The 15,833-nt window shown below is 34.7% G+C and overlaps 1 protein-coding gene across 8 annotated transcripts in view; it reads right to left on the bottom strand.

Moving 5' to 3' along the window:
• LOC137649379 (uncharacterized) overlaps positions 1 to 15,833 on the bottom strand; it is a 100,041-nt gene that overhangs the window by 27,694 nt on the left and 56,514 nt on the right. For all 8 annotated transcript variants that reach the window (XM_068382375.1, XM_068382380.1, XM_068382384.1 and 5 more), the window contains exon 5: positions 10,391 to 10,507. In XM_068382375.1, coding sequence (XP_068238476.1) covers positions 10,391 to 10,507 — 117 coding nt within the window. The remainder of the gene's footprint in view (positions 1 to 10,390; positions 10,508 to 15,833) is intronic.

Here is a 15,833-nt window from a genome sequence, read left to right as displayed (position 1 = left end):
TACCTGCTGAGAGTGTATTTATCTAACATGAAGTAATAATGCTCCCAGAAATGGTAACTTGAAATCCCAAGAACCCATACCTGCTGAGAGTGTATTTATCTAACATGAAGTGATAATGCCCCCACAATGTTAACTTGAAATCCATAGAATCCATACCTGCTGAGAGTGTATTTATCTAACATGAAGTAATAATGCTCCCAGAAATGGTAACTTGAAATCCCAAGAACCCATACCTGCTGAGAGTGTATTTATCTAACATGAAGTGATAATGCCCCCACAATGTTAACTTGAAATCCATAGAATCCATACCTGCTGAGAGTGTATTTATCTAACATGAAGTAATAATGCTCCCAGAAATGGTAACTTGAAAGCCCAAGAACCCATACCTTGCTGAGAGTGTATTTATCTAACATGAAGTAATAATGCTCCCACAATGTTAACTTGAAATCCATAGAACCCATACCTGCTGAGAGTGTATTTATCTAACATGAAGTAATAATGCTCCCAGAAATGGTAACTTGAAAGCCCAAGAACCCATACCTGCTGAGAGTGTATTTATCTAACATGAAGTAATAATGCTCTCCAGAATGTTAACTTGAAATCCATAGAACCCATACCTGCTGAGAGTGTATTTATCTAACATGAAGTAATAATGCTCCCAGAATGGTAACTTGAAATCCCAAGAACCCATACCTGCTGAGAGTGTATTTATCTAACATGAAGTAATAATGCTCCCACAATGTTAACTTGAAATCCATAGAACCCATACCTGCTGAGATTGTATTTATCTAACATGAAGTAATAATGCTCCCAGAAATGGTAACTTGAAAGCCCAAGAACCCATACTGCTGAGAGTGTATTTATCTAACATGAAGTAATAATGCTCCCACAATGTTAACTTGAAATCCATAAACCCATACCTGCTGAGATTGTATTTATCTAACATGAAGTAATAATGCTCCCAGAAATGGTAACTTGAAAGCCCAAGAACCCATACTGCTGAGAGTGTATTTATCTAACTGAAGTAATAATGCTCTCAGAATGTTAACTTGAAATCCATACCTGCTGAGAGTGTATTTATCTAACATGAAGTAATAATGCTCCCAGAATGGTAACTTGAAATCCAAGAACCCATACCTGCTGAGAGTGTATTTATCTAACAAAGTAATAATGCTCCCAGAATGTTAACTTGAAATCCAAGAACCCATACCTGCTGAGAGTGTATTTATCTAACATGAAGTAATAATGCTCCCAGAATGTTAACTTGAAATCCAAGAACCCATACCTGCTGAGAGTGTATTTATCTAACATGAAGTAATAATGCTCCCAGAATGTTAACTTGAAATCCATAGAACCCATACCTGCTGAGAGTGTATTTATCTAACATGAAGTAATAATGCTCCCAGAATGTTAACTTGAAATCCCAAGAACCCATACCTGCTGAGAGTGTATTTATCTAACATGAAGTAATAATGCTCCCAGAATGTAACTTGAAATCCAAGAACCCATACCTGCTGAGAGTGTATTTATCTAACATGAAGTAATAATGCTCCCAGAATGTAACTTGAAATCCATAGAACCCATACCTGCTGAGAGTGTATTTATCTAACATGAAGTAATAATGCTCCCAGAATGTAACTTGAAATCCATAGAACCCATACCTGCTGAGAGTGTATTTATCTAACATGAAGTAATAATGCTCCCAGAATGGTAACTTGAAATCCAAGAACCCATACCTGCTGAGAGTGTATTTATCTAACATGAAGTAATAATGCTCCCAGAATGATAACTTGAAATCCATAGAACCCATACCTGCTGAGAGTGTATTTATCTAACATGAAGTAATAATGCTCCCAGAATGGTAACTTGAAATCCATAGAACCCATACCTGCTGAGAGTGTATTTATCTAACATGAAGTAATAATGCTCCCAGAATGGTAACTTGAAATCCAAGAACCCATACCTGCTGAGAGTGTATTTATCTAACATGAAGTAATAATGCTCCCAGAATGGTAACTTGAAATCCATAGAACCCATACCTGCTGAGAGTGTATTTATCTAACATGAAGTAATAATGCTCCCAGAATGGTAACTTGAAATCCAAGAACCCATACCTGCTGAAAGTGTATTTATCTAACATGAAGTAATAATGCTCCCAGAATGGTAACTTGAAATCCCAAGAACCCATACCTGCTGAAAGTGTATTTATCTAACATGAAGTAATAATGCTCCCAGAATGGTAACTTGAAAGCCCAAGAACCCATACCTGCTGAAAGTGTATTTATCTAACATGAAGTAATAATGCTCCCAGAATTAACTTGAAAGCTCAGGAGACCATACCTGCTGAGTGTATCTATCTAACATGAGTAATAATCCTCTCAGAATATTAACTTGAAAACCCATCAGATCATACCTGCTGAGTGTATTTATCTAACATGAAGTAATTAGGCTCCCAGAAGAGTAACTTGAAAACCAGCAGACCACACCTGCTGAGGATGTATCTATATGACATGAGGTAATAATGGTCTCAGAATATTAACTTGAAAACCCAACAGATCATACCTACTTAGAGTGTATTCATCTAACTGAAGTAATGTTTCCAGAATGGTAACTTGAAAACCCAAAAGACCACACCTGCTTAGAGTGTATCTATCTGACATGAGAGTAATAATCCTATCAGACTATTAATTTGAAAACCCAACAGATCATACCTACTTAGAGTGTATTCATCTAACTGAAGTAATGTTTCCAGAATGGTAACTTGAAAACCCAAAAGACCACACCTGCTTAGAAAGTATCTATCTGACATGAGGTAATAATCCTATCAACTATTAATTTGAAAACCCAACAGATCATACTTGCTTAGAGTGTATTTATCTAACATGGAGTAACAATAATCCCAGAATGGTAACTTGAAAGCCCAACAGCCCATCCCAGCTGCGAGTGTATTTATCAAACATGAAGTAATAATACTCCCAGAAGGTAACCTAAAAGTCCACCAAGCTCTATTGCTGCGAGTGAAAACAGATTTGGAATATCTCATGAATAGATTCACCCTTATAGGATGAAGATAACTCGTCGAGGCCCTCCCCATTTGATGGTGTACAAGTATTATGACGGAGATAAACACTCATATTGGGTTTGCTCTCTTCTTATCTTTGTCTCTCTATCCCGGCTTCACCCTTTAACGATCGGTTAACAACTAGGTATCTAATTTGAGTCTCAGCTGTATAGTGGTATTTTTTTTTGTTTTGTTAGGAACGCATCTATGAACATATGAAGTAATAATCCCATTACAGGCGATACTGCTGAGAGAGAGAGAGAGAGAGAGAGAGAGAGAGATGTTACCTGAATACGTAATAATGCTTGTAAAATGGCTATTCAATAATTCAAGCTTCACTTCCAAAGAGGAAGGTCGGGACTTGAGGTGATAAGGTAATCCAAAAAATCTTAATGAACCAAATTTAAGAGCTTATTTTGACAGCTGCTGAAGGCTAATTAAACTTAAGCCCTAGGATAAATCACAGAGAATTTAGCCATGCTATGAAATGGGAAGTTGAAATATTTGGGAATTCGTGTATTTTTATGAAATTACAGAAATTTCAGAACTTCCAGAGAAATATGAAATCTATCTATAGTAATGCTAACAAAAACCAATAAGAGAGTTCAAGATTCAAGGTACCAGCCACCCGTTGAGATACTACCGCTAGAGAGTTATTGGGTCCTCTGACTAGCCAGGAAGTGCTATATTGAATCCCTTTATAGTTACGCCTCATTTTTCCTTTTGCTTACACATACACCGAATAGTCTGACCTATTCTTTCCACATTCTCCTCATTCCTCATACACTAACGACACTGAGCTAACCTAACAATTCTTCACTCATGGGGTTAACTACTGCACTGTAATTGTTCAGTGGCTACTTTCCACTTGGTAAGGGTAGAAGAGACTCTTTAGATATGGTAAGCAGCTTTTCTAGGAGAAGAACACTACAATATCAAACCATTGTTGTTTAGCCTCTGTAACAAGGTCTTCCACTAACCTTCAGTTCTCTTGCTTGGTGAAACACTCATAAACACTATTTTATCTGCTTCCTTATTTCCTTTCCTCATTGAGCTATTACCCAGGTATGAAACCTTAGGCTTATAGCTTCTTGCTTTTCCAACTAGGGTTGAAGGTTAATAAATAATAATAAAAATGTTATATGTATGTGTACACGTGTATCAAACAATTGATGTAGAATGTGTCTTCACAGAGCTTTCTCCGTTAAGGGGAATGTTTTAATGTTAAAAAAATCTATATACACTACATATAAAATGAACATGTGAGCTATGGTACATGCACAATCACCCGAAGTGCTCTAAATGAAAACGAAAGGTCATGTCGTTATTTGTAGAGGTATGTATGGATCTAAAGGGTGAGGTTTTAAAGGCGAAGGTTCAGCTACTTAAATCCTGAGAGAGAGAGAGAGAGAGAGAGAGAGAGAGAGAGAGAGAGAGAGAGAGAGAGAGAAAGGGGGGGGGGTTTACTCCTAATGTAAACATCACTCGTCCCAAATTTCATTTTTTATCTTCATGTAATTTGTTGGTGATGGTGAATTGCAATTTCACTGGCTTAGACTTACTGGCAGATTACATTACGCTGGTTTCTCACTAAGAGTCTTAAGTCCCTTGCCCCATGAACCTCTATTTCTATGGACATATATTTTACGAACAAGTCGCAACGTTCCATGAAATTAAAACCCTGTTGAGGAATAGATGATTGCATGAAATTCTAAGTCACTAGGACCAGGAGCTGGGGGCCAGGGAAACCATTCAGCAGATGAAAAGTCATGAATATGATTAAGATGAATAAAAGAAAGTAATTCTTTTTCTCACGGTCAGATTGGCAAAGAAAAAAGTTTGGTGTAAAATTATGATTTCAGATGCATGACCTTAACCCGAAATTAAGTTTTTTTCATTATAATAGGGTGGAGAAGCTCGAACCCAGTCATGTTTAAGGGGCTTAATGGCCACCCATCCAAGTACTGATCAACCCCAAATCTGCTCAGCCTTACTGATCGAACGGCCAGCATATATATATATATATATATATATATATATATATATATATATATATATATATATATATATATGCGTGTGTGTATGTGTGTGTTTGTGTGCGTGTATGTGTATATGTGTGTATGTGTATTTGTGTGTACGCGCTAAAGCTTTATCGTGACACAAGAATATTTTATAAGAGAAGTATGTAGGCTATCAGGGCAATTGCACCATTATTAGCATTACTCAATTCATTCAGACACATAAATGAGCTTTTCATTCCCCTCCGTTTTGAAACTTTTATTCTAGAGCAAGCCTCTGTATCAAATTCCTTGTCAAAAGGAATCTTTAAAAAATTGGTACCAAATAGTAGAGATAATCCTCAGAATAAGTATGAATCGAGGTTTTGTGTCCTAAACAATACATGATTGAACAATCATGAGTTCAATATTCAGTTGAAATGTCGTTCATGTTGACGGAAACCAGAGTCTCTGCTTCATTTACAGAGCAAATTAACTTCGAGATTTGGTGGAATAGAATCTCTTCGTGATTGGTCATATCAAGGTCTACAGAATAGACCATGAGTCATATATTGTATAATAATATCGTTACGTATATTTCACGCGTAGGAAATTTATATTTCCAATCCTATTTTTTTATGTCATATTTCTTGGCTCTTATTGTTTTTGCGATTGTTAACTTCTTTTCTTTTCTTTACTTTACGCATTATTTTAGTGAATCATCAACTACTGCATAAAAGAAATAGAGGAAAGACGTCATCCACCTAGGTTAGGTGGATGACGTCTTTCCACCCTGCACCGAATGTAGGGAAGCAGCTACACACACGGGAAGCACCACACCCACTCAGTATGCCAGCCTCTCTCTCACCCACGCTAGAACTGGGAATACTTAGGCCCGGGGACACGGCTGTTGGCAAGTGGCTTAAAGCTGATCTATACGTTGCATTGACAAACCTGCTGAGAAATTAAGGAGTTTTGGCTCCAGTCTTCAAAAACACTTGAACTCGCTTGCTTTTCGACATTGAATTATTTTCTTGTGTAAAAAATGTACACGCTAACTTATGAACCATTTATACATAATAATACATACACGATCAATATGAGCACACGTTAAACCACTGTAGTATTGGGAATGTACTATTATATATATATATATATATATATATATATATATATATATATATATATATATATGCGTGTGTATGCTATGTATTTATACACACACAATACACACACACACACAAACACACACACACACACATATATATATATATATATATATATATATATATATATATATAAGTATAAATATATATACACACACATTTATATATAATGTATATAAATATATATATATGATATGTGTATATATATATGCATGTGTATGCTATGTATTTATACACACAACATTTATTTATTTATATATATATATATATATATATATAAATATGTGTGTATATATATAATGTATATAAATATATATATATATATATATATATATATGAAATGTATATATATATGTATGTATATATGTGCATATATATATATATATATATATATATATATATATATAAATATACATATATATGAAATACATATATATATATATATATATATATATATATATAATGTATATAAAGATACATATATATATATATATATATGCAGTATATACATATATATATGTGTGTGTATATATATAATACATATATATATATATATATATGTATATGTGTAAATAATATACGTACATATGCATATATATATGTATATATATGTATATATACATATTTATGTATATATATATATATATATATATATATATATATATATATATATATATATATAGCCTATATGTGTGTGTGTAAATAATCTACGTATATGTATGTATGTATGTATGTATATATATATATATATATATATATATATATATGCGTATGTGTATATGTATGTAAATAATATACGTATATATATATATATATATATATATATATATATATATATATATGTGTGTGTGTGTGTGTGTGTGTGTATACAGTATGTGCATATAAATCAAGTAATCTTTTTAGCAGGCAATGATTATTTTACGCTGAGTGCCTGACCCTCAAAGCTAAAGTTCTGAGGGAGTTAAATAAAATTGTTGCTCCAATTACCAACTTCTGCCAACAGCTAATTCAGTCGCTACCAAATGACTTTTGTCGAGGTATATATATATATATATATATATATATATATATATATATATATATATATATATATACATACATATATATATATATATATATATATATATATATATATATATATATATACAAAGTGTTTATATGATACACATGCATATTGATATTCGGTTGCACTTAGGAGATTCTACAAAATAATGTGCAAAATAATGAAGTTCCGTTTTATGACAAGAATATTTTGCACGGATAACTGCAACAGATTTTGTTTGCAGTCACACAGTGTAGACCTTTAAACAGATTGTATTTATTAAGTTATGGAATATTTCTGCACATGCTCTTCGCACTCCCCAAGAGAGATTAGTCTACCAAACGTTCAGCTGGGGGCTCCACAAGGCACTAGAAGTGTTGGAAGACCTAGGCCTACATGGCTGAGGACTATGAAGCATGAAGTAGGTGATAATGAATGGAGAAGTATTGAATAGGAAGCTCAAGATAGAGACGATTGGCGAAATCTAACCGAGGCCCTTTGCGTCAATAGACGTAGGAGATGGAGATGATGATGATGATGATGATGATGATGATTCACAATAGGTTAATATTCATATTCCAGTGATGCCCTTTTAAAGCACTTTCCTCCCAATGTTGGCTGTGTCCTAGGAAATATGCACTGTTAAAAGCAATAATGCTCTTGTAGAAACTTTATTATATGAAAATATATATAAAAGGTTTGGATTGTATTATTAACCAGAATGGTCCTATTTAATGTTCCTGTATAAAAATAACTACATTCAGATCGCCCTGGTGTCTTACCGACAAACAAAAAAGCCAGATGACACAGATTTCGGCACTTTGCGAGCGTTTTTTTTTTTAATTTGCAAGTATGCAATGAAAAGATCTAGTGGAATGACATTGTTAATAGTACCATCTAAGGAGATCATCACTGGGCAGCGTTTTAAAAGGCATAATGAATTTGAAACTTTCATATTGAGAAAATATTTGAAAAAAAAAGTAAAATCAGTCTACCAATAACCATAAATCATTTCTTCGTGGAATTGGCAAGCGACATTATTATTATTATTATTATTATTATTATTATTATTATTATTAGACATGCTACAACCTTAGTTGAAAAAGTAGGATGCTTTAAGCCTTAGATCTTCAACAGCTAAAATAGACCAACGAGGAAAGGAAATAAATAAATGATAGATGAGCAGTAATGAATCAAAAATATAAAATATTTTTAGATTAGGAAAAACGTTAAAATAGATCTGTCTTCTAAAACCTTTCTAGCAGGCTATTCAACATAACAACTTTTGTTCCAATTTGAACTTCTGAAGGTCCAATGATTCAACAACGGGATTAGGAAGATCACTCCACAATCTGGTCACCACTGGAATAAAACCTCTAGAATACGGTATAATGTTGAGCCTTATGGTTGAAAGTCAACACTCTTAGAATTAACTGCATACCTAATATTACTGTATAGGATGGTACAGTCTGGGAAGATCTGAATGCAAAGGATAGTTAGAATTATGAAAAATCTCATGCAAAATGTATAAAGAACTAAGTGAAAGATTGTTGTCCATATCAGAAATAAGGAATTTAATAGACAGCAAGTTTTTGTCCAACAAATAAAGATGAGAGTCAGCAGTTGAAGATCAGGAAGGAGAACAATACTCGAAACTAGGTAAAATGATAGACTGATCACCGGAAATCTTGAAATACTTTCTCCGTAACAATTTTTTTCCAGGTGAAGAAGAAACAGACCGGATGTGTTTTTCAAAATTAAATTTGCAATCAAGAATTACATCTAAAAATTTAAAGGAGATTTATATACTAAAATAAGCATCATCAGATGCAAAGATCTGGATGTTGAGGAGCCACTGTACTCAACTTATTTACCATCATACTTTGAGTTATGTTAAGATTCAATTTCATGCCGCATAATTCGCATCATCCACTAATTTTACATTAAACATTGTGAGAATATATATGCTGATATCTACAAGAACTGTTTTCCTTATGGTTCTTATTAGCAAATTATTTTCTTTACTCACAAGTAGGAATTTAAGATTACCTCCCAAAATATTTGATAGCTATAATCGCCCTAAATATGATTGTCATTCTTACACAAGCTCTTCCTAAGCATCAAATCTCAAAACCAAAATTAACTAAAAAAAATTTTCCAGAAGGTTTAAGCTTGACGCACTTACATCTTTGCCTCCTTTTCTGTAATCAAGAACATTTGAAATTAATCATATTTATCATTATAGTAGGACATATATTTCTCCTCTAATTCATCATGGTGTGTCTTTTAAAAATCAGTGGAAAGATCTTTCACAACAGATGTATCTGCCCAAATTGCAAGTAATGCTTTATACTATCCCGAGATACAAGAGATCATGTGTTAAATATCAAGGAGAAAAAAGTTGAGATAGAAAGTCAATAATGCGAGGTTGATAAAAGAATATAATTTTCAGCATTCTTTCATGGGTACTTGAGCTTTGCGTTCAGACCTAGAAGCTTTAACAAGTAGCAAGATAAAGTTATGAAAAAATAGACTAATCAATACTAAATACTAGAAGTATAACCATTACCGTAACATTGCCCAGCATCATTTTATATGATTTTCTCATTTTAAGCTATTAACAAAACTATACAATTATTGTACAGGTAAATGAATAAATTCAAAGATATCAGTAACTACTTTAAAATTCCGCTATGGTGCTTCTGTTTCAGGCTTTGGTTCAAAATATAAAGAACACCACGATTTTTTTTATTTGTATCTAAGATTTGTCTCTAAGAAATAGAAAAGGAATTGTTCCAATCGGTTTTACTACTAAACATCTTGTACAAGTAATGATGGGATCATTTTTCATTCAGTAAAAGAAATATAGTAAAGAAGAAAGAAATTTTAATCCTGGTGTGGAGAAAAGGGCAAAACCGTATAAAATAAAGATGAACTCAAATCGTTAGATTATTAGAAGCGCCGTTACAAAGGCTGTGCTCACCCGATGAACCTGAATCTGTCAATGGTAAATAACAATACCGCATAACATTAATAAAACTGTTCATAAAATTCCACATCAATGACCATTGCTGTTATGATGTCACATAATATCTAATAATAATCCTAATATTGCAATAAATACCTTGACAGTAGCGGAGCTAGGAAGCACTGCGCCTTCTTGGTTAACGTCCGAGAGGGAGAACCTTTGCAAGGCTCGGTAGGTGGTCACCAGTCTCCTCTTGATGTAGTTCTGTCGAACCTTCAACCAAAGACATTAAGAAATAATTAAAAAATCCCAATGAACTGAATGTCGTGAGTACACTTCTATAAGTTTCCCACTTACAATTAAATAATAGTATAGGTGTCTTTTTAACACAAGTAATAATTTTTGTTTTAAAGTATCATGTGCCATAATTGAAGATCATTAGAAATGTAATATGATTATGCAAGATAATCGAGTAATTGCCATAACTGACAAAAAATGCCAATTTGGTACGTTGTGACTTCTAGCTATATTTTTTAATTCTTCAAATATACAAATATGTTTCAAGATTACTTTATCAGTTTCCTATTAACAAAATTCTATTAACATTAATGCTAACATGATCAATGTCTTCGGATTATCAGTTTAAAATGTATATCGGAAATTTTGATTAAAAAGTTGCATTACTAATATAATAAAAATGTATTCCCTTACAATTTCAAGCAAAATAATAAGACCAGATGGAAATAGATTTTAACATATTTGGCTTCAGATTCACTGATATCCTTTGAACTTTATAAGCAAAACCGCCGAACCTGTAAATCATTTGAAGCTTGCTTCAAATGTTGTTCCAAATTACTTGAACCATATCTGCAATGCAAATTTAATTACTATTAGTAATATAACATATCAGAGGAGGTTATAGTATCAAACTAAAATAATGAATTTCTGAAATACAGCAGTAAGGCTATCATTATAATATCTCAAGTTGTGTCTTATAAGACCTTCCACCGTTGAGGGCTTATTTATTACGTAATCTCTATCGTGCGATGAAATATGTATTCTAATAATTAGGGTGGGGGGCGCTCCACTGTTGTGTAGATTACAAGATGGCTAATTATGGTTTTATTGAAAAACCAACCCTGTTTTCGTTGTTTAAACCCTGTTGATAACTCTCTCTCTCTCTCTCTCTCTCTCTCTCTCTCTCTCTCTCTCTCTCTCTCTCTCTCTCTCTCTCTCTCTCATACCAGTTAGTCCAGCTAACATTTAAGGGTATTTTTTTTAGTATAGGAACAGATTTCCTTCACTTCCTAAGGGAAAAAATCGTCCTACTGATGAAGCTAAAATGCAAAACCAGTTACTAATATTAATGGTATTTCTTTCGTTGCAAAGCATCGACATGCTTTTACACAAATAGTTTTCCTGGATATAAACTACGTAATTTAGGAATATACGTAACACCGCTACTGCATACATTTATTTAACAAGGCTCCCTATTTAACCCTTTCAACAACTTGAGATACGCCAAGTGGTAGGACGGCAGGTAATTCAAGTTTCTGGAGAGAGGTCAAGTGGATAAGAGAAATCGGTGTCATACTTGGGACTCACATAACAAACACGCCGCTCGACCACTCGGGTTTTCGAATGTTAGATAACACTGTTCTGACGGAGATATCAGGTTGAAAACAAAGAGCAGATCTTAAAAGCCTAAAGGACGAGTCACATTTTTTATTGTAATAATGCATGGAAACTTTACTTGAATAGAATGACTAAATAAGGCTGTCATAAGAAAGTAAGTTCCGTATATATGGAATGAAACTGTTCTTTGAAGAAGTATAGAATATCAAAATATCTCACGAATTAGCGAACATGGTACAAGCTTGTTTAATGCACCTCTCTCTCTCTCTCTATCTCTCTCTCTCTCTCTCTCTCTCTCTCTCTCTCTCTCTCTCTCTCTCTCTCTCTCTCTCGTTATTACAAATCTATAAAGGCAATTTTTTCTCTTTAGACATGGAAAAATTACTTGAATAGTTATGCGGAAAAAGGCTAAAATAGTAATATATCTCACGAACTGACATAGCCCAGCAAGTCTAGGGACACATACGGTCAGGCAAGGCTAGAGAAAATAATGTTATTTCAATAACTAGCAAGAAAGGCATGTTTGCTAGCTGAAACGCAAAATTTATGTTATTAGCTTTTACTTTTAAACGTTCAAACGTCACTCATGTCAAGAGTAGGAGAGGCAAGGTCGCACAATGTCCGTAGGAACAAACATTTACGCATGTGACCAACGTACAAACCTCATCTTCTACAAAATTATAAAAGAAGAATTGGTTGCATGATTTGTCTATTATTCATTCTTTTTTCCAAACATATGTGAGCAACACGTTGCGCTAGACTCTGTTGGAGTTACAACTACAGTAGATGACAAGTTCCCTTTATTTGGATTTCATTCTTTTAACTAGGTAAAAACTATCGTAAACTGCAAATGAGAGCAAAGAACGTTTCTAATCAATAGGCCATATAAAAGGTTGGAGCATTCCACATTCATAAGGCAATATATGTACATTAACTTGTTTAGTAAGGATTGGGATAATACGAATCCCCAGAGGGGAAAAGAGGAAACCTAAGGCGAGAAATGAGGAGCTCTGAGAAATACGTATGGAAATCGAAATGAATAAGACCAAATATACAGCAAACGCAAACAATGAGCAGATGAGAAACGAGTCCAACGAATGAAAGTGCCGTGGTATAGTACCGGAGTTGCAGTACAGAATCCTTTAAACTTGGGTGTATAACCATCAACAGCTTAAAACTATTTGAAATTGAGCAAAATGGAGATCCTTCACTAAGCTATTGAAAGGTTTAAAGGCCGCTCATGAATGGAAGAGGTAAGGGACAGTGACACTGCCCTATCGAGCAGGACAATGTCTTAGATGCTGACCATATATACTGTACATATGATCAGCGGCCAAGCCCCTCTCCACCCAACTCAGGACCAAGGAGGGCCAGGCAATGGCTGCTGGTGACTCAACACATAACCTAATGTATAGGCTCCCCCAAATCCCCCATCCTTAGCTCACCAAAGAAAGTAACGAGTTTGAGCGGGATTCGAACCCCAGTCTGGCGTTCACCACTCAGGGATGTTACCACATCCACCGCCACTACAATACATTTTTAATCATTTCACATTTTATTCTAAAGCTTCACAGACATTTTGCCCTGAATCGTCAGAATGATTTTCCACATTTTGATAGGGTAAAGGATGAATGGCACCAGGCTCTAGCAAATCGACATCAAAACATCTGCTAACATGGAAGTTGAAGCAAAACAAGCTGCTCTCACTACTTCTGGGGGAACAGGCTCAAAAGCGATAACATAAGTTCAATATTGGAATAAGCTTAAGGAAGATGACCAATAGGGATGCATTCCTAGAGTCATCTAAATTATAATCATTATCCTTACGGGAACCTCCACTGTACATCGAACGATCTTATCTAGAACATGATCCCGGAATGCAAGTGAATGATTCCACACAAAACAATTCTCATGTAGAAAAGCAACAGCAAGTTTCAAAGTTTACATAAAAACGCTCATTGTTCAATAAAACTAGAATTGTTGTATTGCAGTACTAAAGACTCGTAGATTTGCTTTCTAACAACTTTAGAAAAAAAAAACGGGGAAGGAAGAAAAACAGACTGAACACACAGCAGTCAGTTTGGCTGTATGTTACTCTGTAGAGCACTTAAAGAATTGTAGAATTCCAACGTCTGAAAAAGTCCAAATCAGACAAAAGCCAAACAAACTGCGAAAAAATAACTAGGAACGTACCTCCAAACATCTTGTTAAAGATTAACGAAACATCCATTCCTGGATCTCTTACATCTCACATGGATTTATGAATTTCGGCTTTACTGCCTGGTGCTGGGGATGAGGAGGCCATTCATTGTTGAGGTACAACTGGGAGAAACTAAAAGTAGTAAAACTTAAAGAGCATTGAAAGAAGGCGGGAACGGAGGTAGAGTAGAAGGATAAAAAGTGGGCGAAGCTAAAACCCCTAAGTAAAACCTACAGTGCTCCCTTTGTGGCACTACGTCCTTAACTTGATTATCTAGTACTGTAATCATCGAATAATACTCGTTTCTCGACTAGAGAGTAAATTTGGTGAAAAATCTCTCACAATAACCGAAATCAGAAATGCTACGTCAATCAAAAAATATTTACCCACAGATTCCTCTAAATCAATACAAATTGAAGTTCTCAGGGTTAGTTAACATTTTCATGACATTCCCAGGTAAGAAAGAGATAGGCAGCTCATGTTTCCAAGGTGGAGGATAAAAAAACTATTTATTAAATTGGACACGAAAGAAAGCGAAAGGATAGTTTAAAAAAAAAAAAAAAAAAAAAAAAAAACTTGCAAAATGAACGAGAGTGCTATCAAGCCCATAATGTCTTTCTCATATTCAAAGACAAGTATTATAAAGATTCTGTGAAGTGAAAGTCTAAAAAAAATATATATCTTCGAGGGAATCCATCACTCTAACGTCTAAGGACTGAACTGACAGGGCACTCCCTGTCACTGAAATTTATATTCTCTGGTGATATGTTTGACGAATAAAAGCCGCCTGCAGGAAGAGAAGCAATATTCTCAAATGAAATCAAGGTAACACTGAATGCAAGTTATTCAGCTTGTCTGTGTGGCGTGAAGGGAAGCGGTAAATGAGATGAAATACATCTGGAGTACATCACAGATTAAAACAACATACTTTGTTATGATATTAAAATGAAAATTTCCATGGAGATGAAAATAAATTTGAAGAATGTCTAGCCTTCTGTCGGTATTTTCAGTTCAGATAAGAGTCAAGAGTCATTATACTGTTCATACTGCTTAGGGGATCCTGGGACATATCCATAGAGTCTGATAATGATGAAATTTTAAAGGACTTTAAATATATGAAAATGTTACATTTCTAGAAAAAGTTGGACACTGAAATCAATGAGTTATGAATAAAAATCTGATTTGAACACCTGATATTTCACTAGTTCTGTCCAAGACAGGCAGAACTAGTTACATGAACCCATGGTATGGACACTACTATAATGACATTTCTTCAGCAACACATATATTAGTCACTTGGCGCCATTATAGCTGCATGAACATAGTTCTATGCACATAGAAATGGAAATCAATATCTCTGAAGAAATTTCGTCTAGACATCTTGCTACTCGCCAGATGTTTAGTCGGAAGAGCAGGGCACCAAGAGTGATACGTCTCTCTCTCTCTCTCTCTCTCTCTCTCTCTCTCTCTCTCTCTCTCTCTGCAGCGGGAGCCTGTGCCAGTGCCAAGGATGGGACAACAATCCAACATGCCAAGGAGTGACATATGACAGTTTTCGCCCCCAACAGGCAGACCTACAAGCTCTGTTCCCAGAAATATGGTATCCACAGACCCCGATGAATGTGCACCGTCTACCTAGTGGGATTCTGCTTGGACACCAGGAACTGTTTTGTCCCCTTCCAGAGAATAAGACCAGATCTTACACTAGCACTGCACCACCTTCCTAAGCCCAGTGATAGCATTAGTGCCAGTACCGACAAGTGC

Source organism: Palaemon carinicauda, chromosome 1 (genome assembly GCF_036898095.1).
Source record: "Palaemon carinicauda isolate YSFRI2023 chromosome 1, ASM3689809v2, whole genome shotgun sequence".
Lineage (NCBI taxonomy): Eukaryota > Metazoa > Arthropoda > Malacostraca > Decapoda > Palaemonidae > Palaemon > Palaemon carinicauda.
This window is presented reverse-complemented; position numbering and strand designations above follow the sequence as displayed.